The sequence below is a fragment of the Erithacus rubecula genome (genome assembly GCF_903797595.1).
Source record: "Erithacus rubecula genome assembly, chromosome: 1".
Taxonomy (NCBI): Eukaryota; Metazoa; Chordata; class Aves; order Passeriformes; family Muscicapidae; genus Erithacus; species Erithacus rubecula.
In genome coordinates this window covers 20,678,615-20,702,250 of record NC_136658.1, presented here as the reverse complement: position 1 = coordinate 20,702,250, position 23,636 = coordinate 20,678,615, and the positions used below count along the sequence as shown (strand labels likewise).

Sequence of the window (23,636 nt, the reverse complement as noted above, 5' to 3'; positions counted from 1 at the left end):
AGGTGGAATGAAATGCCACAGTCACAGAGCTCAAGAATCACAACTCACAACCTGGAGTAAAGTAAAAGTAAAAAAAAAGTAAAGCTTTTACCTGCACTGACCAGGGACCGCTGACTTGATGGGGAGCATGAAGCTAGACCGTGACTTTTTGGAGAGCATCACTAATGTGTTCATATCACCCAGCAACTGCACAAGCTTTACCACATTGATCCTTCCTTTCCACTGCAACTTAACTAGTTTTGGGAGTCAGCTGCTGCTCCAGTTTTAATGCTACCTTAAATGTTTTCAGGTATGGGGTACCTATCACCTCTCTGGGCAACGTGGTCAAGTGTTTCACCACCCTCATTTCAAGAGATACCCTCTTATAGTTTAAACCCATTACCTCTTGTCCTACTACAACAAGCTCTGTTAAAAATCTGTCCCCATCTCTCCTACAATTCCCCCTTAGGTACTGGAAGGATGGTAAAAGGTGTCCCCGGAGCCTTCTCTTCTCCGGGCTGAACTCCTCCAAACCTCTCTGCTGTTACAGGAATGATGCTCCAAGCCCCTGAGCATCTCTGTGGTGCTCCAAAGGACCTGGACACCAAGGCCCACATCTTTCTTAGGCTGCGGGCTGCAGAGCTGGATGCAGCACTCTCGGTGGGGTGTCAGCAGAGCCGAGGGCCAGAATCACCATCCCCGCCGGCTGCCCACCTCAGGAAGATGCCTGTGAGGTCACCGCGATGGGTTTGGCCTAAACACGCTAAAAATGGCGCAGCCCTGCAGCTTCCTTCCCGCACCCTTCGTACCCCGGCCCTGCAGCTCCCTCGGGGGGCAGCAGGCCCCGGCCCGGCGCGGTACTCACAGGGCGGGCAGGGCGATGTGCGCCACGCCGGGCACGCCGCGCACCTCCCGCAGCGTGTCGTGGGTGAGGTGCGGCGCCGCGCCGGTCCGCGTGTACAGCAGGCAGCCGGGCAGCGCCAGCGCGCCGGCCCCGCTGCGGCCCAGCCCCGCCAGCGAGCCCAGCCGCCCGCCGCCCGCGCCCAGCAGCTTCAGCCTCATGCTCGCCCCGCGGCGCCGGCGAGGGACGCGTGGAACACGGACGCGTGGAACAGGGGGAGGCGGTCCCGCCCCTTCTCGGCCCGGCCCGCGCCGGCCGTCATCAGCGGGCGCCGGCGGGCGGGCGCCGCCTTTCCGTTGCCAGGGCCGAGAGGGGCGGGCGGGCGCGGCCATGGCCCTGACGCGGCTGCGGCCGGGGCTGCGCCGCGGGCAGCGCCTCCCGCAGGTAACGGGGCACGGCGGGGCAGCGCGGCCCGCTTCCCGCTCCCCCTCAGCGGCTCGGGGCGCCGGCGGCGGAACGCTTCCCTGGCACCTCTGGGATCGCGGGCACCTTAGCGCGGTGGGGCAGCATCAGGGATCAGGTGTCCCCGGGATGTGCGGTTTGCCGGCGGGTGGGAAGTCCGCGTTGGACTCGAACGCACGGCGCATTGTAAAATTGGGGTTCAGGAAGAGGCGCGGGAGGCTGGAACGCTGTGGTTTCCCTTAGTCGCTGCCGAAGTTTGGATCGGGTAGCGTAGAACAATGGTCCAAGGCGGAATAACCTGAGCGGTGACATTCAGGATCAGGTTAGACGGGGCTCTGAGTAAACTGAGGCGGCTGAAGATCATAGAATCATTAAGGTTTGTAAAAGACCTCTAAGATCATGGAGTCCAACCATTAATCCAGCACCACCATGTTCACCACTAAACCATTTACTCAAGTGCCAAATCTGCAGGTTGTTTGAACACTTCCAGCGATGGTACTATACGTCTTTCCTGGGCAGCCTGTTCCAATGCCTGGTCTCCCTTTCAGTGAAGAGATTTTTCCTAATATCCAATCTAAATATCCCATAACGAAACTTGAAGCTATTCCTCTTAACCTGTCGCTTGTTACCTGGGAGGAGAGACCGACACCCACCTGGCTACATCCTCCTTTCAGGTGGTTGTAGAGTGCTAAGTTCACTCCTGAGCCTCCATTTCTCCACACTAAACAATCCTAGTTCCCTCAGCTGCTCCTCTAGACCCTTCAGCAGCTTTGACCTTCTCTAAATACACACCTCAATGTCTTTCCTGAATTATGGACCCAGAACTGGACACATCATCCAAGGCAGCCTCACCAGTGCCAAGTGCAGAGGGACAATCACTGCCCTGCTCCTGCTGGCCACACTATTGCTGATACAGGCCAGGATGTCATTGCCCTTCTTGGCCACCTGGGCACACGCTGGCTCATGTTCAGCTGCTGTCAGCCAACACCCCCAGGTCCTTTTCTGCCAGGCAGCTTTCCAGCCACTCCTCCCCACTCTGTGGCACTGCCTGGGGTTGTTGCGATGTAAATGTGGGACCTGGCACTTCACCTTGTTGAACTTCATGCAATTGGCCTCAGCCCATCAATCCAGCCTGTCCAGAGCTCTCTGCAGAGCCTTCCTGCCCTCAAGTAGAGCAACACTCCTGTCCAACTTGGTGTTATCAAAGATGTCCCTGCTCATGGCAGGGAAGCTGGACTAGATGACCTGTAAAGGTCCCTTCCAGTTTATTGCTATGCATAAAAGTCAACACACAAGCTTGCTGTTGAGGTGTTTCCACTTTTTTTTTTTAACCAAGTAATACAAGAGATTTACCCCAAAACACCTGTACCTATAACCATCTGACATCAAAGAAAATGAGTTCTAGGGTAAGGTTCCCTTTGTTTTCCTTCCCTGGGCACACCCATGCTCCCACCTTCAGCCTGCTTCTTGTGGCAGGTTGGAGTGTGTATCTGCTTTCTTAGGCAGCATCCTGAGCCTTTGGCAGCAGCACAGAGGGAAGGATTTCAGAAATCTGGACTGTCTGGGGCACACACTGTGAAAACACAGTGACATGTCAGGACCATTAACATTTCAGAGAGATTAATACAGGACAGGAAGTCTCTCAGCTTGGCTATGACAAAAAGCTGATATCAAATTTCATGGGTCTTGGTTGCTGGGCTCTAGCTCAGCAAGTATCCATCCAACCCCCAGGGGCTGGGTGTTTCCATTCTCTCTGTATTCTCCAGTATCTCTGTCTGGCACTAATTGCCAAATGAATGTTTATTGTCTAATGACTTCTAAGTCCAGTTTATGCAATAAAACAATTGCAGAAATGCATTTCAAAAGAAATCTATTCCTTATATCAGCCACGCTGTTTTGTGTTACATTTCCACTGGTGTTTGCTCTCTGGAGGAGAATGTGGATATAGGAGGTGTAAAAATGAATATCCTTAGAAATGTTTTTCTTTCTTTAATTTAAGAGAGTGGACCGAGCCTCTGAGTATGCTGTCTCTGAAGCTTTTTCCCTTCAAAAGCCAAGGTGTCCACAGAGGCCTTGGGGCCCTGTGACAAATCTGGAAACTGCAGAACGGCTGCAAGTGCATCGTGAGGTCTGTGAGGAAGGTGAGGTAAAATTCTGCTTGCCACAAGATGCCTACAATGAACTGCTCATGATCTAGTTTTGTGAGACCTGAACAGGCTCTTGCAAAGCTTGAGTTTACAAGAAACAGTTTATTGTAAGATGTCTTTCATCTATTGGAGAAAGGCATAAGAAGGATTAGTTTCTGGAATTCAAGGCAGATCTTAAATGGCATACCTGAGAGAAGGATAAACTCTCTGTTTCCTGGAGATACCAGGTCAAGACAAGGATAAGAGCTGCCCTTAAAGATACACTGTGTTGTCAAAACCAAGTTAGTGCGCTGTAGGGAACCAGGTGAAATTACCTGACATATTTCTGATAGCAGATTAGTTGTGGAAATGGAGTTGCTCTGTGTAAATTTCAGATCTGTTAATAACAATGTGGTTTTGTTTTGATTCCTATGCAAAATTTTCCTCACTAATTACATTTTGTAAAGCTTGCAGCCAAAAGTGCTTGCTGCTGTTTGAAAGTAAAGCTGTGGTAGATTTAAAAAACAGAAAGGTGGGAAATTATCACCCATGAGTGCTAGAAATATGTCAGCAGTATAAAAAGCTGATAGGAGACAGAATTTTAAAAAGTGAGTTAACCATTATTTTAAGAATCAAAAGTCAGCATTACATGATGACACATCTTAAGAGCATCCACTTCAATCCAGTAAGTCAGCTTTTTCACTTGTAATCATCAAGGGTTCAACTTGGAATACACTTACCTGCTTACAGTACATGTCTGAATGCACTGTACAGCCAATGACTCCAAAGGAGCTGTCTTTGCTGTGGTGAAAAGCCTTGTCTTTCCCTTTGGTGGAAAGGTTTCCTTTGCTTTCTTCATGTTTCTTTATTATCTCTTTATTATTTTTGTTTGCCCTTCTCTGCTAGGATTTTCTTTTTTATAGCTACCAATCCTTCAGAATTGTTCCTAGCTCAACTAAAATTCTTTTACCTGGAATCCATTATTACAATACTTAATGGTAGTAACTACATAAAGCCCACTTGTAAAGAAAGGTATCGATAAGAAAAGTGCCAGAAAACTTTTACTCTAGCTAAGAGATCACCACAAATCCCAGTGAAAAAAAGTAACCCTTCCCCAAGTGACAAGTTTTCTGCTCTTCCTTCTATTATCAGATATATTTCCCTGTTCCTGATCTGGCTGTAAAGATTATGAAAGAGAATAAAAGTGATTTGAAGGACAACAAACATTAGATTTATGTTTTCTTCAAAAAACTCAGAGTTTTCAAAGAAAGTTTGAAAAAGGCTTTATTGCCTTAGAAATACCAGGAGCATCTGTGTTAGGAGTAGGTATTTGGTGCAGCTGCTTGTTCCTGTCCATTGACTGTGTGTTTTACACTGTGTGATGACTCCTGCTGGACTGGCTGCTGAGATCCTGGCTCTCTGTCCATCCTCACTGCAAGGATGGCTGAGGATGGCTCTGCTCCTCCTAGGGCTGCTCCTGATGCCTTGCTGTTTACAGACCTGTGTCCTGCTTCAGGAGCAGCTTGGCCACCCATGCAGCAAGGCCAGCTGGCTTGTTGAGACAGCAGACACATGAGCTGACCTTGCTTTTGAGAAGAAATTCTGAAAAAGGAATTCTTTTATTTTTCCACAGAAGAACAGGGATGCAAACAGTCCATTGAAGGACTTCACACCCAGTTGTTCATTAGGCATTTGAGCTTACTGAGGAGTACCACATCCATCATGGGTGCATCCCTGTAGCTGCAGTCTTAACCCTGAGTCCCAGGTGAAGTTTTCCACCTGACAGATTTGTAGACTCACCAGTTGTTTCTGTGATACTTGCAAAGTGTTAATCTGTACACATGAAATAAAAGTTTGTCCAAACAATGGTTCTTTTGAATTTAACATGTGACAGCCCTGTCTGCACATATGGAAACCATCTTAAATGTCTGCAAGTGCAGTAGTAAAACATGTGAAAGCTATCTAAATTATGAACTACTTCATGTGAATTCCATCTCCTTGATAAATGCTAGAAAATAATCACAAGTGATCTAAATGCCTGCAGAATCATAGTAAAAATGGAGAAGAATTAATTTCTGATATGCATGACAGGGAAGTTTGCCACCTTCTTTTTCTGTTCTTTTACAGATCAGGAAGATAAGAACAGAACAATTAGCTTTATTCCATTTTCTGTTGCAGATCAGGTTTCAGTCATCCTAGCATGTGATAAAACTATCCCAGACTATTACTAGTTTACACTTAGCCATATAGTTTTTTTATGCAAGTGAAGTCATCACTCTCTTTCTTCATGGTAGCCCAGGAGCTGCTTAGTAACTGGATGAAGTCCCAACTGCAACTGGAGCTGAGCGATGGAGAAGAGGGAGTTGACTCTGTCCTTCAGAAAGAGCCTTCTGCAGCCCCTTCGAAGTATGAGCACTTTGATGGTGAGAGCACTGCAGAGCAGGCCCTGGTTCCCTCACTGAGGCTGTGCTGGGAAGGAGGTCAAGCCTTATGATTTGTCACACTGAAAGGTGACAGTTGTTTTGAGGCCAGGACAGTGGACTCAGTAGAAACAAGATTAAATGTGATGATTTTTGTTCCCCATATCTTACAGCATCTTGCTGCATAAATGTGTCTTATAAACATTCAATTTCTCCCTTTGTAAAAGAGAAATTTTTTTTTTTTTTTTTTTTTTTTTGTGAACAGGTAATTTTGAGGCCTGTCAAATTTATGCAGCCGTTTGAGATGCTCGGAGGCAAGACAGTAGAAAATGGATGAAACATTGCTACTGCTCTAGCATGTTCCGTGGGAGTCTGATTATACTCTGGGGATAAATGGAGTGCAGTCAGTGTGTCCATATGCATTAGAAATGCATTCACAGCCTGGGGAAGTGATCCCTTTAATTGCATTAGGCTTTGTGATCTGAGACAGAGGGGTTTATTCATTTCAGACTAGCCTGAGATAACCTGAATTTCTCATTGCAGACTTGTGCAGCTATTTGGAATGTGAAATGGAAAGTTCTTCTGTCCAGAAATACCTCCAGCATCTTTTGCAGAGTGAAGATGTGAACTGTGGGATAGCAAAACACTTTAGACTTGAAGAGATCAAGGAAAAAAAAAAACTTGTAGATCCACGAATAATCATGGAACTCAGACACAAGCAGGTGAGCAGGCAAGGCAGCTCAGTTAAATAAGGTGGAGGATTATAGGATTAGAGTAAATGCTCAGTGATACCTCCCCAGTATTCCCTTAGAGCCTGTAATAATCTCTGACTTGGAAGCAACTACCCAAAGATACTCTCCACAGTTCAGCTGAAACTTTACTGCATTTCCATGTCCACGTCTGCCATTCAGCAGTAGCTTGCACAGTCAGCTTTTACTAAAACTGTTCAAGTTTTCCCCCTTTTTCTGAAGACTGACAGGAAGAGCTGCCACAGAAGTCAGTTCTGAGTTTGCCCCCATTAAGGAATATTGATTTAATTTCACTTTTTTACATGGAGTGTTTTGCTGGTCAAAAGCAGTCTCTCCAGTCAGTTCCTGCTATGGATAGGGTTTCTTGCTTAATGTGAAAGGCGGATTGCGACCCACCCTGGCAGTGTACAGTGAACTTCAAATTCTTCAGCCTTTGGTGTTTGCTTTGACTTTTGCCAATTTTCTCCTGCCCAGGTGAAAGAAAACCGTATGAGGCATCAGAAGGCTTTAGAGCTTCAGAGACAAGAAGAGTCCTTGAAGAAAGCAGTTCTGTCTGAGGCCAGGCTCCAGGCACAGGAGGAGGACAGAAGGAAGGCCCTGCAGGCTAAGAAGGAGGAGGAGGAGATCCAGAGGGAAATAGTGAAGCTGCGAAAGGAAATGGCTGAGAAGAAGCACACCATGGCAAAAGTTTGGAGAATGTAAGGAAAGGGTGTAGGAGGTGTGGAGAGATGGAAATCACTTATAAGGTCCTTTTGTTAAATACAAGAGCAGTCGTGATCCCTAACAAAACAGCTATTAGTGACTTTGAATTCTCCCAAAACCTTTCAGTGTTCTGTTACCAACATCAGTAGCAAAGTTTTTAATAAGTGGGAAGGTGGACTAAGAATAGTATTATCCTGCCATCAGCCATTACAGTATGTGCACTGAATCACAAAGTAACAGTGTTTGCACCACTGAGCATTCTCTCCAGCAACTCTGTGACTACATCCAGCCTTGTTAGCATCTGTGGTTAGCATCACATGAAAACCAGTACACAGAAAAAAAAAAAAAAAAAAAAGAAAAAAGGTCTGTATTGAAAGTCTAGCATTTGCAATACTTTCCCTTCTATGAGAGAATAAAGAGCATTCTTGGCTGAGAATTCTGCAGAGACATCTTTTTTTTTTTGTTCTGCTGAGCTTGTGCAGAGATGTCACTTTTAGGGATCCCTAAGATCCTAATCCCAGTACTTTAATGAAATATTTACTGAAATCATTTCCTATTTTCTTCTGCCTTCTGTGCTTAGGAAATGCACTGGACTGTTTAATCTCTGGGATCCCAGGCCATTACAGAGGTGATTTTTAAGAGGACAAGTTAAAATAATCAGCAAATTTCTAAGCTGTAGAGGTTGCTCTCATACAATTGGCCAAAAAGAGAATGTATTAGATTGTATATAATGATACTTGATCTGTGTGTTTGTTCACTTTGCAGGGAGGCAAAGAGACAAGAAAAAACTCAGAAGCCTTCAATGCAGGTGGTATCTGCTGTGTCACCACCCCTGATCCTGAAGAGAGAAGAGCAAGGAGAGCAGCAACAAAGAAAGACTCAGGAGTTGCTGTGCAGGATTCACACCAGTAAGCAGAGAGTGAGCATCACCTTTCTTTATCTGAGACTGAGATACCTACCTGCCCTTGGCTGCCATTTGCAAACCTGAAGTAAAAGTCCTAGTTATGCAGAATTTTTTTACTTTTTCAAAGACCTCCTGATACCAGGAAAGTAGGAAAGCAGGGCTAAAAGTGTTCTGTAATATTAGGAGCAAGAAATCCTGAGGTGCCAACCCCACTGGGCCTGTGCCTCAAGTGGCACAGGCCCACTGAAATGTCAGTGGGACGTTTCACTTAGAACTGTGAAAAAGACATGTCTGTCCAGATAGATGAGACCATAAAGGCTTCTGCAATCAAGAAATAAGGAGATGTACAGAGGACGAAGCTGAGTGAAATTTGTTTTCCCTCCAAGTAGGAAATAAAAGGGGAAAGTGGCAGGAAAAAAAGGCCTGAGAAGCCCTTATTGTGTGCATAGGAAGGCATTTTAAAGATTGCCTTGTGCACTCTAGTTCAGGAACAGGTTGAGGAAAGAGGAATACTGCAGCCTGGGATAAATTGAGCTGTGGCTCTGAGAAGTGATGCATGCCAGCACATCCACAGTAACAGGTTCCTCAAGGATTCCCTTCCACTTGGGTGCAGTAGGATATTGTGTTACTGCAACAGCTCTTTCAAGGCAAACAAACTTTAAACTTCCTAGTAGGAACCTCCTTTTTTCCCCTTCATTATACTGTACCATGGTCAGATCTGGGTTGAATGTGTATCAAATACTCTCAACTAAAGAGTGATCTTTTAGTACTGAATAATTTGATATGGGCAGTCTCAGCAAAGGAAATAAATTTCCTGAGTGCAGGTATGAATGCCATCCATCATATAATGTTTTAAATTAATATTTATTGATGTCTATATATCTACATCTAGGTTTTTTTCAGCAGAAGAGATTTTATGGTGATTTTCCTCACAGCTAAATCCATCCGCCCATCTGCTGGATTTGGGCTTGGCTGCTGTTTAGCAGTACACAGCCTCTCTCCAGCACAGTCTAAGCTGTGAAGATAAGCCTGTATGAAACTACAGAACAATTCAGGACTGGCATAATGTGAGAAGACACAGCTTGGCTGAGCTAAGCAATAGTGACATTTTGATTACTTTTCTAAAGCAGAAAGAAACAGCTAATGCATTGACTTTTTGTAAGTCTCCATTTGAAGATTTCAGTGAGAGAGGAATGCAATTATCACAAGGCACAATGACAAAAGGGAACAGCAGAGTCCTGTGAGTTGACCCACTTGGAGGATCAAAATGAACAGTGTCTGCAGTGACAGGGCTAGAATTATGGAGTAGATTAGATAGCAAATTGCTGCTCTGTACAATGGAAATTACGCCCAAAGGCAGCGAGTCCAATTACACAATAGGGGAAAGGTTTGGCTTCCTGCTGGAACGACGATGAGCTGAGGCCATGTCATAAATTCACTCCAGGAAGTGTCTTGCTTTTTGTCTAAGCTAAAAAAATATAAATTAAAAAAGCTGCAGTTACTTGCAGATGTGTTCTTACCTGTAGCATCTTAGACATTTTCTAGATTTGAAAATATTTTCCCCATCTCTAGAGATTGTATGTTCCTCACCCATTTCATTCCTTTATACTTGGTGAATTGAGTGTATTTCACTCCAAAGCATAGAGCCCCTTGATATGATGTCCCTTTCTAGACTCTTTCTGCTTTTTGTAGAAGGCTTGTACATGCTCTGCAACAGTTTTTTTCTTAATCCTCAAGGATTCTAAAAAAAATCTCAGAAAGGAAAGCCAGAATAGGCAAAGGGCAGAGAGGATCAGTATTTTTGTGACAGGCTGTATCTTACTCATTGGTTTTCTGAAACTCTCCCATGCAGTGCTTGCAACGACATTTCTCTGCTTGGCTGAAAGTCGTTCTGGAGCACAGAATTAAAATGGGAAAAGCCAGAGCCCTTGCTGACTGGAGATGCCAACTGAAGGCCCTGCGAGCTTGGAGGAACTATACTTGGGCCCAGAAAGTAGAGCAGGAGACTCAACAATTGGAAGTTCATCTCCAGGATCAAAACAGGTAGTGACCCTTTACTGTGGAATTCCTCCTACTGCAGCTGTACTTGGGCAGATGAGTGATCAGGGACTGTAAAAGGAACTTGTCAGTTATCCAGCAGGAGGGAAACAGCAGTTTTTTGAGAAAATTGCTACACTGCCTGCAGTCTGCCAGAGGCATTGTGGCACAGATGAAAAGGAGGATAGATGTAAATAAGAGCTGTAGCACTTTCCAACAAGTCTGTGTCTCAATCTCTGTAGGTATCTTTCCTAGAAAACTCATCCTGGCTCACTCTGGACTCCACAGAATATGGATTGCCAAATTTATGCCAGATTAATATACTTACTGTTTCAATGGAAGTATAGCAGAGATCATTTTGGCCAGTGCCTTTCATTACAGAGGCTGTTGGATGAATTCCCTATCATCCAGAGAAGATACTTCTCTTCACAGGTATCTGGCAGGCTGCAGTGGTGAGACACTGCCACTTCTCCATATGCAGCTGGCCAGGGAACACGATACCTCTTCTGCAGCTGTCCTGCATCCCAGAGATGCCACAGGGAATTGCAAAGTGTGAACTCATGAAACTTAATTCAGAATAGCAGGCATTCTTTCTGCCCTCCCACTCCTCCTTGGAGGAGCTCTGTACAACTTCAGAGGGCCTTCAGAGTTAAGCAGCAAAAAGACTCAGGAAATGATGTGGCTTCGTGCCTGGGCAGAAGCCTCAGTCCTGCTGTAACATAAATGCTTTGTCATTCAGGAAAACCCAACTGGCCGTGGAACACAAGCAGCGACGCCTCCTGTGCTGCTGCTTCCTGGCCTGGCAGCACTGGAGCCGAGCAGAGACGGAAAAGCGAGAGCTGCAGATGAAAAGGGAGCAGACAAAGAGAAAGATGGAACAGCTGCTGGAGGCTGTGTCACTGGGGAAAGGTGGGGACAGGCCACCAGAGGTTAACAAGCCTGGGACAGGAGAAGTAAATCATCATCAAGATTTACAGCAAGACAAGGTAAATCCTTCTCATGTGGTTTTTCCTATTGGCATAGCAATATTCTTAGAAAGTACTTACTTCATGCGGTCTGAAATAGAGTACATTGTCCCAGAAGAAAGCTTCTTTCCCAGGATGACCCCCAAACACCTGCCTGCAACTGTTCAGGAGAAATCTAAAAATCAGAGGCAAATGTGAAGAACTGTGGATGAGTTTTAAAAATAATCACTAGTGCTGCCAAAGAACAACCCTTCATGTACTCTTGAGTCGCAATGAGCATCCCACCCCCAGATCACTTTTACTGAGAGATTAGTTACAACTTTGATGCCAGCTTAGACTTAAAAAAAATTACTTGACTACATGACAAGAGATATTTTTCATGCCAATGCAGCTTTCCTACTTTTAACTATGGGAAAAAAAAGGGTTTTCACTGGCTGTTTCAGGATAATGCACATCACAGGGAGGTAAGAGAGGAGAATCAGAGGTTGCATGCTTAAATTGTCGTTTGTCAGATTGGATTCCCACCTTCCTTCTGTCTATAAAAAACTGTACCACATCAGTGCCCTAATGTTAGTATTAGAGCTCACACACACATATTACAGGTCAAGCTTTCTGTTTGCTAAAGTAAAAGCAAAAGTTGATTTCTTTCAGTGCTTATACTACCCTAATATGCCCATATTTTTCTTCTGCTGCAGTGGTAGAATTTGTGCTCAAGGAATAGGGTTTGACCTAGGAGTCAGAAAGCAGACCTTATAGCTGATGCCTCTTCAGAGAATGATCATGCATCAGAAAAGTGAAGCCCCATTCCCTGCTGTGCACCTGTTTTGTGGTGACATGTATCAAAGCTGGAGAAGAGGGAAGCAGCACCTTGTAGACGTCTCGTCCATCTAAAAGGGGACTGTTCAGTAGATCAGCTGTATAGATCACTTCAACAATTGTTTTTTATTTTATTCTCCATCTGAGCACTGAACAGGGACAAGACAGTCCAAAAGAGAGTGTGCTAATCCCTAAGAAATTAGCTGTCCTAAGACATGCTCCCTAACAAAATAGTCAGGATGCATTCATGCCAAAGCTCTTGCTTAATCAGGATTTCTTCCTCCTGGTGAAATGGCACTCAGCTCCTTAAGAGTTCTTTTCCACAGCCTCCATTTTGTGCATAATGGGGCCCCTCTGGCCTGACTAGATAAAGATTGCATAGCTGAGATTACCCTACTTCTCAGGCATCTCACTAGATTTGCGTTTAAAAAAACACTATGCAGGAAGGGCAGAAGAGTGCTTGGTTTTAATCAATGCCATATTTTCCTAATTTCTTTTTGTTTCTCCCCTAGCCAGCTGAAACTTGCTTGATACAGAAAGAGCCCGGCCAGACCAGAGACCAGTCTTGTTCAGATGTTTTTCGCATATCTAATTTCTGCAGAAACCCCAAATTTGCCTGGGAAATTACCATTAAACATGCAATGCTGAGTGCCCAGGACCAGGCTATGTACAGGAATCAGATAGCCACAGTCCTCCAGCAGTTTCAGGCACTCAGTCCAGACATATCTCCTGCTTATGGTAGTTGTTTTGAGCACCGTCACGCCTTTCAGCAACGTGTGATTGAGGAGCAGAGGCAGCAGCTTCAGAAACAGCAAGAGCTGATCCTTAAACTGCAGGAAAATCAGAAGATGAGCCGAGATAAAGAAGAGGCAGCACTAGCTATGGCTGCAACCCAGACGTTTAACAATTCTGCTTCTCAAACCAGGGAGGAAAAACAATCCAGATGCAAGAATACAACTCCTCTAAGGTATATGCCCTCATCAGCTAGTCATCATGTCTCATTCCCACTCAAGTTGAGCCAGAATTTGCAAGGCACATTTCAGTCATGCTAGTGTTACCTGCTGTTCTTCTTCAGTGTGACTTAGCTTCAAATGAAGTATCAGACTGGGCTGTAGTTCTCTCTTCTCACTCCCTGCACTGGCTCAACATCAGGTGATCCATGCAGGATCCACTTAGAAACAACTACCAGTGTCACCCACAGTAGCAGTAGGGATCTATTTAGTTATGAGAAAAAAAACAAAAAGAGCATCATCCTCTGTATTTCAGACTGTGCAGGAACCCAGGAGTTCGTTTCCTTTGCAAGGATGCAAAGGAGTCCCATTTCAAGCAGAAGAAAGGTATATCAGGGATAATGCAACAGAATGGAGAATAGAAACTACAGGTGGTAGGTGTGAGACATAGTTTGACCACATTCACTTTATTCTTTTCTTTCATAGCCCACCTGATTCTCGTGGGCCAGAAAACACAAAGGCAGCAATGCAAGGCAAGAGGTCCTCCAGCCAGCTGATCTCACATCATCCCATACTGAAAGGTATTGTTCTAGATAGCAAACACCATTCCAAACCACTTTTCTCAACAGCTTGTATGGAAATGTCTGTCTTTGCCTCAGCTTTGCTGGTTGATGATACTGTGCAAGTAAAATTCTGTATTTCTCAGTCTGATGAGTGCTATTAGAGGAGAGGGTGAGCTGTTTTCCTCTCCGAATCAGGCATCTCTCAAACCTGGGACACTGCAAACCTCTCATGTCCATACTTAGTACACTGTTGTGGCAGTTACTCCTGACACCTGTGGTTTTCTCTGCTGTGACAAGACTTGGAGAAGCTGTACAGGGTTTTTTTGCCATCAGTATCATTCCCTTTGTTATACATCCAAGTAACACAAATTAGACAGTCATTTTCATCCAGCTTTGACAGAGGTGTTGAGATTTCAGAGGGAATTAAGTGCCTAGCCAAGGTTTTGTGAGACAACAATAGCCAGGTTGGGGAAGGAACTCCAGATCCCTTGTAAGATATCTCCCCTTCTCTGGCCGCACTGGAGCACAATAAACACGCAACACAGCCTTTTCATCAGTAAACTAGGATCAGGGTTCTGTTACATCCCTAAGTCAAGTTCTTCTGTATCCATACAGGGTAGTGACAGTGTGCATGGAAGGTTGCCTAGAATATAATCATTGTGATGTTTCAATAGTTTTGGAATCAGCAGACTTTTTTTACCATGACAGTTGGGCATTAATAGTTGTCTTTCACTACCTGTGTTCAGCTCCAATGCTACCTATCCAAGCCATCATTCACCCTGATTTGCCTGAACTCTGTACACCTCAGAGATGGCAAGCATATTTTTCAGAGCATCCAAGTACTTGTGTTTAAAGATCAAAAAAAAAAAAAAAAAATCGGTGAAGAAGTTATCACTGAGTAGTTTTCCCTTGGCAGAGAATCCCGGGACAGCTGAAAGGAGAAAAGAATCTGAGGAAACATACAGTGGTTAAAACACTTCAGTGCCTCCCAATTACTAATTGCTCCAGCCTATGCTTTTGTTTGCAACTGCAGAGGAAACAAGCACCGGTTCCCAACTTCTCTGCATGTTCTGTGTGTAACACTTTTGCTAATGGCCAGCAAGATCACTCCATTGCAATTTATCTTCCAAAAGAATCATTAAGCAGTAGCTTCTTACTAATGGGACTGAGTACCTGTGTGTCAGGTACTTGTGACAATGTATGTGACGATGCTGTCATGAAATTGCTTTTAAATAAGCAGTTAGAGCTTATTGGAGAACTCAGAGCTATTGCTGCTAAATCATGTGCTCTGAGGCTCAGCCCTCAGCCCTCAGTCAGGAAATGCAGGGAGGGACAAACCCTCTGAACACAGCTGCTTTCATAACTGAGCCTCATGGTTGTGACTGTCAGCCAAGGCGGGTGGAGAGAACATAATTCCCATGGTCCTGAGTCATCTCCCAAACATTTATAGGCTCCTTGTTCAGGACACTGCGGCTGCAAGGGGCAGCAGGAAGCAAGTCCCTTTGTGCTAGCATAGAGTGATGCATCCTTGTTCACCAAACTTCTGCCATTGCACCATAGCTCATTTCCACTAAGCTTTATGTCCTTTGTTTCTGTAGGGATGGAGGAGAGAGCAATTCAGCGGGCAGAACAAAAGAAGAAAATAGAAGAAGCCAAACAACAAAAAGCAGAGGAAAAATTGGTAAGGAAAACAGAAAATAAAATAAAGTGTCTTTCACATCATTCCAGTTACAAGAAATGCTGATTTAACCCCAGAATCAGGGACTTTGAAAAGGCCCTTTATCCAAAGCAAGAGTTTTATGACTTGTGAGAAAGCAAATGTCCATCACACATCAAAAGAAGTAGTTACAGCTGCTTTTGCAGCACCAGCCCTGCTGTATCATAGGCAGACACTTCATCTTGAAGTTACAGTTCAAGAAGCAGCCTCCCTTGCCCCTAGCACTTTTTGCACACCTACTCCATGATTGTAGCTTGTCTTTGCTGAGAGTGTTAAGGGTGAAAGTGCACACAGAGATCCAGTTGATGGGACCTGGCAGTGGTAGGGTTCCCCTCCCTGCCTTTCCTCTCTGGTCACACACAGCTTGAGGACATGCAGTCTCATCTGCATTTTTCTGACAAATCTCTGCTGTAGAGGGAAGATACTGACAATGTTTGTATAGTTAATACACAAATTCTGTGATATACATCCAACAGAGTGCTTTCTTCAAGTCAGCATATTAAACTGTTACTAAAAACATTGCTAGTAAATTGCATTAGGATTAGAAAGTGTGATCTTCAGTGTCTGGGGAAAGAAATGTTTCAGTACCTGTAATGCTGCTTTGCATGTGGAAATGAAACTTGAGAGCAGAGCCTAGGGATTCAGCACTGACTTCAGTAATCAAGTTCTCAATAAATGACTTGGTGTACGGTTTACATTTTTTTAGAGGAAGAGTGGCCAAATACTATAACTTAGGGCTAAGAATAATACACATGTACATACATAGAAAAATAGATTGGTATAGATATGTATAGAGGTAGTAAAAAGGACAGTCCCTCCTCCCTGTCCCTTCCACAATTCATGCTTGAGCACAGATGTATATGAAAATTCACCTGCTGAGGTTTCAGGTGCTGCTCAATATTAGAGGAATACTAGGAATGTTTAAAGACCTGTATTCATGAAAAAGGTCACATGAAACAAATTGAATCTCACCTTTCTCCATTTCAAGGCCCAGCTGAAGGCTGAAGAGGAAGCACGACAGAGGAAGGAAGCTGAGGAAAAGGAAGCACAGCGGGAAAAGCGCCGGAAGGAGAGAAGGCAGCAGAAGCTGGTGACCAAATGCCTCACCTGTTTCTTTCCCTTTAGCAGGGATAGGGTAGAAGATCCATTACCCACTGGAACTCAGCAGCCAGAGTAGTTTCAACTGAAGGTGTTCATTGGTAGAGCAGAGGTCCACAGCACAGCACCCACAATACACTCACAGTCTCTGCCCTTTCTGACGGTGTTAGGGGAAGGGCTGTGTCCCAAACATGCTATGAAGTATGTGCTGTCTGTCTCCTAAGCAGAGGTCCCAGCTGCTGGACCTTCTCTGCTGAGATACACATAAGCCCCTCACAATGGCAGCATGTTCAGTCTACTCTCAGATTCTTCCACTCTTGTAACCCCTCCAATGTACACAGTGACACCAGTCACAAACACATGATTCAGAAGTAAAAAAGCCTGACAGTTATATCAAGAGCACCTTTTTCTCTTGGAGGTAACCTAGGAATAGCTGCACTTCATTATTGTTACTTGGAAATGAGTTGTCCTAATAACCCAAATACCGCATTTGAAATCCTACAGGAATTTAATCTACAACTACTGTTATACTTGGATTGAGTGTATTAGAACATTTTACCTTCATCCCTGAGTATCAGTCAAAAGTAGTGTTATACAGTTACAAAATACCCACATCCCTCCCCTGCTGTTTAGGCTAGATTAAGTGGTAGGGTCCATGCATAAACTCAGAATCATTTTTGGACATGTTTTGGACATCAAAGAAGGTTCCTGCTACATCAGCACTTGTGGTAGCCACAGGTGACATGTCTGTTTACTGTAACTCTAAACTTCAGTGCTGTACACACCCCAAGGGAGTGTCCAGGAATACCACCATCTCCCAGGACAAGACCGTTTGCTTTAGGACACAGGTTCTACTGCATGGGGCCATGTCTGGACTGCAGTGCTAAAGATGATGCAGACCCTTATTTCCTGCTTGGTCAGACCCTCCAACTCCAATATGATAATCTATTGTCATTGCTTAATATCCTCTTCATCCTGAGGAAATTAAAACTACTGCTTTTTGTATTGCAGAAAGAACTGGAGAAGCAGAGGAGGCTGGAGAAAGAACAGCAGCTCCAGAAAAAGGCTAGAGATCACTATGAGAAGGTCCTTCTCAGAAAGCTGGGAATAGTGCCATGGAAAAGGCTGAGGGAGCAAGCCAAGGAAAACCTAGTGGTAGGTGCTGAGGATAAAGGAAATGACTGGTGCCATAGGAAGAAGGGAAAAAGTAGATGCAGCACTTAGCAGAAGGCTTAATGGGCTTTTAGGCCAGGTAGAGATGAAAAAAGAAAAAATTCTGCCTGCATATTGTGCCTTGCATTAGTTCTTTAAATCAGCTCATCTGACAATCATCATGAAAAGCCATTAAAAACCCACAGGGATGACATTCTCATAGCTGATTAAACAGGATTAAACAGGAAAAAAAAAAAAGTTATATGACATGTGCCTGCCAGTTCTCTTACTCCACAGCAAATGTCACTCATATCAGTGAGATACTGCCAAGCAACTTTAGCTGCAGGAGTTAACCCCAGCCTATCATCAGGGCTTTCACTCTCTCTGAAGTTGCTGGTACAGAGTTGGCCACTGCTAGTGGCAGGATACTACAGGTGATAATCCAACAATCTGTTCTGTCCTGGCCCTGTCCTCAGTGCAGAACAGCAAGTGGCAGCTTCCAAGACCTTGATGCAGTTCTATTGCTAATGAAACATTTCCACACAAGACTGAGTAGGCACCTTTTATCAGGGAGAGACTGATAACACTCAGCTGTATCCTGAAGATCCAGCCAGAGCCCAGGGCTGAGTTGGAAAGCTTCCATTTAAGTCGCTGGAACTGGAGCTGGTCACAGTGCTTCACCAAATACACACAGGCCTCCAGCTGGGAAGAAGTAGATGGGTACAAGCTGTTCCATATGTCCACCCTGCTGGTCAGCATTATGGACAGGCTTGGACTAAGCTGTTACAGGCCATTCCTTTGCCCCATTCACAGTCAGTTAAACTGAGCATCTCATTCAAAAGGGTATTCTCTAGAAGTGATGCAGCAGTGGCCTGGTAGAGACTGGTCTTGTTCCTTATGCTGACCCCTCTTTGTGGGATCCTATAAATTATTCCAGCTGTCAGAAATCTGGATTTGGCCAAGCCCAAAAAGCTGAGATGATTTTCTAGTGCACCCAGTTTTCTGTGGCTTTATTCTTAGATAGTCACCAGTTCAGATAACCAGCTGCTATTTCTGCTGTCTTCACTCAGGTGGCACAAAGGCACCACAGCATGGGCCTACAGAGGAAATGCCTGATGACTTGGCTGCAGGACACCCAGCAGAGTCTCAGGGAGAAGATGTCTCGGGCTGAGGACTTCTGTTCCCATATGTTACTGAGATGGGGCTTCAGGAACTGGCTAAAGGTTGGCCTGCACCACTGTGGAGAAATGCTACCAAGAGAGCTGGCTACTGCCACACTTTCCTGTAACCACACAGTGCCAGTTCAGTCACCTGTAGCACAATCTTTGCAAAGTTGTGCTATCTCCCCAGTCCAGCTACATTACTCCCTTTTTCAGAGACCTTCTCTCAGCTTCACACTCTCTATCACTCTCTTCCACACAGAATTTTCTCTTACACACTGCTCCTCCACCATCTACTGTCTCACCCTGCTCCCTGCTGATTTTCCTCCACTCCTGTGCCTACTACTCTTCACTGCCAGAGCCTTAGCACTGTTTTATTTATTGGGCCAGAGGTTGGGAGGGAAAAGAAGAAAAAAAAACAAAACAACATTCTCACCTGTTTCTTTGTCCTCCTCCCCAGTACAAGGACTATCTCACTACTCAGGAGGAGAGAGCAAGTACCTTCCACACAGTCTGCCTCATGAGGAAGTGCTTCTGGGCATGGTTTGATCATATCATGGAGGAAGAAAGAGCCTTATGGGTGAGGCTGAAGATTGCTACTGAACACAGTAACAAGTAAGTGTATGCCCTTACTAGCAATTCTTTTTACTTTCGTTTAATATACCCTGTAGATTATTTTAGGGACTACTTCTGACAGGTCAGCTGCTCCCCAGGAACACATGAAACAGGTTCTATGCTGCTGGTGTTTTGCTTCTGTGACATGCACAGACAGCATCACTAGAAGTTTATGCTAAGTTTCCATGCAGCATGGAAAGGAAACTGTAATGGCACCCTTCATAGGACTTCTAAATATGAAAAAAAAGAGAATACACTGAAAGCCTAAGTAAGGATAAGAAGCTGAAACTTTCTAAGCTGATTAGCAGATCTGGCCATGCAGCTTCTGCTGAAAGCTGCCTTAGGAAAATCTTTAAGTACAATTATAACAAGCCAAATGATTGCGTAGGAATTACATACCACTTTTTTGTCCACAGCAGATGATTTAGTTCAAAAATCCGAAGTTGATCAACTAGAAATCCTACTTAATGAGACTTTAAATTAATGCCATCACCAGCCTGACTTGGCAGCAAAAACTAGAGCAGTCAGTTCTACCAATCATGACTGAAGCTGGACACACCCAGTCCACTCCTTGTCCCATAAAATGCATTCTAGCAGGAAGAAAAAGCTACTGTCAAAGTTCAGCAGAAAACAAAAGTCTGTTCACCTGCCTCATCATGGAAGCATGGTAGCTGCATGCAGTCATGAATAGGCTGTGCCTGTGCACAGCCCCAACAGGAGCTGTTGCATCTTGGAGGAAGAATGAAATAAAATTTACCTCTTATGTGGTAGAGCAAACCTGTTCTAGCTTGCTGTGTCAGTAAATTCTGAATAGTGCACAGTTTAACATTAACAAGCCAGCAAACTGGAGGAACCAGGGGAAAGTCAGAACCAGGAAGAGACTGGATTCCTTCTACATATGACCTCCTGTTAGGAGCGTAATCACCTGACATTCTTCTTTGTCTCTTTCACCACTTGCAAAAGGTAGTTCAGACCTTGCCATAACAAATTCTTCCTTAGACAGGACTGTGGTTCCCTACTGCTCACATGGGTGATTAAAATCAGGTAAGAATTGGAGCCTAGCTGCTTGCACTCCCAAGGAGTTGGTTTGGACCAAATGAGCCTGCATTTTTCCTAAAGAAACTTTTTTCAGAGGCCCTTTTTATTCTTCAGAAAACCTCTTCCATCTTTAGAGTGCTAAGCAAACACCAGCTAATGAATCCTGTTGGAAGAGCAAAATTCTTGGTGGAGAGGAATAGTAAAGGGCAATATGTTATTTTTCCCCAGCATGATTGACATATCAATAAAATTGTCTGCACATAGATGCTTAACATGTGACAGCCCTGACTAAAAGCAGAAAGGACAAATCCTCAAGATCTGAATTCCCCCTTTGAACAGAAGTTCTCTTTTGATTGCCTGTTACATCATGTACACATCTGCATGTTGTCACTTTGTTCCTTGTGTTCCTAATTTCTTTTAGGAGACTTACAGTGAACGCATTCAAGGCATGGAGGCAGTACCCATTACTGATGAAAAAGGAAAGGGAAAGAGAAGAAAGAAGAAACCAGCTACGCAGGAGAGTAGCTGAAATTCTCCCCAACTTCCAAACATGACAGAAGAAAGATGAGATGGGAAGAAGACAAGACCAGTTCTGTTTAGTGCTGTTTCCCTGCTGACTGAAACAAGCCCAGGGGAAGGCTTACCAACTGCAGAGGGTCTTAAGCCAAAGGGTGACCCTGTGGTTACTGGTGTTGTAAACGTAGCATTAGATGGAAGCCTATCTGACAGTTTCACATTGTGCTTCATGGAGTCATTCCCCTCAAGCTGCTGTAGGGGTGTCTTGGCTGTTGGCCATGAAGCCCAGATAACCAAAGCCTAGCATAGGGTGTGTTTGAGGCCATTTCCACATGCAGAGCTGCAGCAATGACACAAATCCTTCTCCATCCAAGGAAACACAAAACTGAACTGCACCTCTTTTTGCCTAAGCAGTAACCTGGTGCTTTTTTGTTGGCAGTACTCTGTAGGGTGACAGCTTGTCCAAAGGGCAGACAGACCTGACTGTCAGCTGACCCCTAACCACTGCTGTGAACTTGGCCACCCAGAGCACAGTTTCTAGCTAAGTGTGCCAGGAAAGTTTGGATGAGAAGAGGAAAGGGAAGAGCTGTTTATGCAAACTGTATTTGCTAATGATCCAGATCACATCATTGCATATAGAAAGTCTAAAACCTGGGTTCTTTTGTAAGGGGCTGCCTTGCTTGCAGCACTGGCCAGTTCACAAGCACAGTGCTTTGATTTTGGTTTCAAGCAGTAATCCCAAGTTTATGAGCCTCAATTGTCATTTGAACACTTCCCAAGCTGTTTAATACTTCAGGGTGTATCGTGCAAGTCTGTCTGGGCTGTTTCACTTGATTCAGTACTTCAAAGAAAAAAGACAAAATTCTAAGAAAAAGGCAGATTGTAGCTTTTAAAGAAGTTAAAGCTGGCATAATTAAAATGAAAGTTTCATACTACTATTTAACCTTAACCTGCAGCATAATGCAGACAGGATAATGCCGATCAGGTAGACTTATGTCTTAGCAACAACATAAGGCAGAAAGTTGGAATCCCTTTCCTCTCACAGCCAGTTAGGCAAAGCTGTCCAAAAGCATTTGGCAGTACAGGAAGTACTTGAGTAATACCAGAAAGACAACAGTTTACTGTTATCTTGTATCAGATCATTAGAAAAATCCATACATACACTGAAAGTTTCCAATAAACCCAAATCTGAAACAAATACAACTGAGCCATTGGTGCAGATTGTGTCAAGCCAACTGAATGGCCCTGGACAGAAGGCCAGACCCAGGGACCTAGACCAGCACTAAGTGCTGCAGACAAAGTGGCATAAGACAAGGGTGGGTGCCCAAGCATAGCAGCACACTCTAGATGTTTAGCATCAGGATTTGTCCATGTGGACACAGGGATGTGGCCAGAAAAAGGACCCTGCCCACAAAGCCAGGCTGTCAAGCAGGCTGTTGGTGCAGGTCTGAAGACAGCTGTCACTCCCAGGTGCTTTCCAGAGCCACCGTTTGCAACACTCAAACATTCCCTATCTCCCAAAGGCGCAGTGTAGACCTGACCAGCAGCAGGTCAGACGAGCGCATTCTCCCAGCACAGGGAGCTGAAGGTGCCTGTGTGGAGTGTGGGCGAGCTCAGACCATCTGGCTGCATTAAGAGGCAGATTGTGAGAGGAAGCACAGGCTGGGAGAGGCTGGATAACTCATGTTGTGGGAAAGAGTGGGGAGCATTTTTTGCTGAGGACTTGAGCCAAACAGGCAGGCAGGGAGAAGCAGAGCTGGGGCTGAGCTCCCAAATGCCCTAGTACAGCTAGCAGCCACATTTGGTGCTAACAGCAATCCACTTGCTCTTAGGACATTCTTCCCCACTACAAGTCTCTGCCAAGTAGTGCCCAATGAGCTCCTGAAATTCCTGAGCCAGCCCTTATATTCCCATTTTTCTGCTGGAATTTTCCTCCCTATTGGGGCTTGAGAATGGACACAGCAAGGAAGGTCTCTGGCCAACCCTCTACCTGGATTTACAGTGTAAGGATGTCATTGGATACTGTTGGGAACCAGAGAAGCAGCTTTGGATTTCTCATGCTGCTCAATAAAAACATAAAAGAATTATAACAATGATATGCACCTGCAGGGTACATGAGCTATGTGACCAGGGGTGTCACCTCCCTTGCACCAATTAGATCATGTCCATGCTTAGCTCTGAACTACTCTATATAGGTGTAGTGTTTCTTTAAATACAGGCTCTTTTTTTGCTTCTCCATTGCACAAAGAACTTGGTTGCATTATCCTTTTACTGCTCATATAGCCCAAATGCAACATAAGGACAATAGTAACCTGGAGGACAAAAGGTGAGAGAGAGAAAGCATCTCCAGCTAGAGAAAAGGCAGCATTCCAGCCAGCCAGAGACAGAATATGCTGCAGCTGTGAGTGGAGGAACAGGAGTTTGTAGCAGTAGAGTGGATGTGTCCACATGCAACCTGTAATTGACCCTAGTAACAGGCTAGGTATGTATTGAATGTACATCTTGCAGAGCTAAAAAGGTGCCCCAAACCACTGGCTACTCAGGAGTGTATCCAGTTCGCTAAACTGCAGATTTTTTCCCCAGCAATGCACATTATGTCCTCAAAGCCCACAGCTCCCACTCATCTCAGTGCCCACTCACCATCCATGAAAATAATGCTGCTTATGTGAAGCTTAGTTTCCTCCAAAGAACTTGAAGTACAGTCAACACTTTGGAAACTGTCCTTTGCCTCCAAGACTCTCACCTTCCAGGGTTTCCTATTCCTAGTAGGTTTGAAAGATTCTCCTGACAAGATACTCTTTGGTTGGACAGTTGTAGCAGCAAGAA

The 23,636-nt window shown here is 44.7% G+C and overlaps 2 protein-coding genes across 3 annotated transcripts in view; one reads left to right on the top strand and one right to left on the bottom strand.

The window, feature by feature from the left end:
- QTRT2 (queuine tRNA-ribosyltransferase accessory subunit 2) overlaps positions 1 to 23,636 on the bottom strand; it is a 43,758-nt gene that overhangs the window by 12,017 nt on the left and 8,105 nt on the right. The gene's annotated exons all lie outside the window — the stretch shown is intronic.
- On the top strand, positions 850 to 21,989 carry CCDC191 (coiled-coil domain containing 191). 2 transcript variants are annotated; one of them, XM_079321822.1, is made up of 16 exons: positions 850 to 1,264; positions 3,282 to 3,423; positions 5,703 to 5,831; positions 6,372 to 6,550; positions 7,052 to 7,275; positions 8,045 to 8,198; positions 10,036 to 10,226; positions 10,960 to 11,206; positions 12,514 to 12,968; positions 13,438 to 13,532; positions 15,113 to 15,195; positions 16,220 to 16,321; positions 17,341 to 17,484; positions 18,552 to 18,704; positions 19,102 to 19,256; positions 20,716 to 21,989. In XM_079321822.1, the coding sequence occupies exons 1-16, from the start codon at positions 860 to 862 to the stop codon at positions 20,846 to 20,848; spliced, it is 2,991 nt and encodes a 996-aa protein (XP_079177948.1). In that variant the 5' UTR covers positions 850 to 859; the 3' UTR covers positions 20,849 to 21,989. The 2 variants fall into 2 exon arrangements, with proteins under 2 accessions (XP_079177948.1, XP_079177949.1); XM_079321823.1 differs by lacking the exon at positions 850 to 1,264 and having other exon boundaries at positions 3,321 to 3,423; positions 5,708 to 5,831.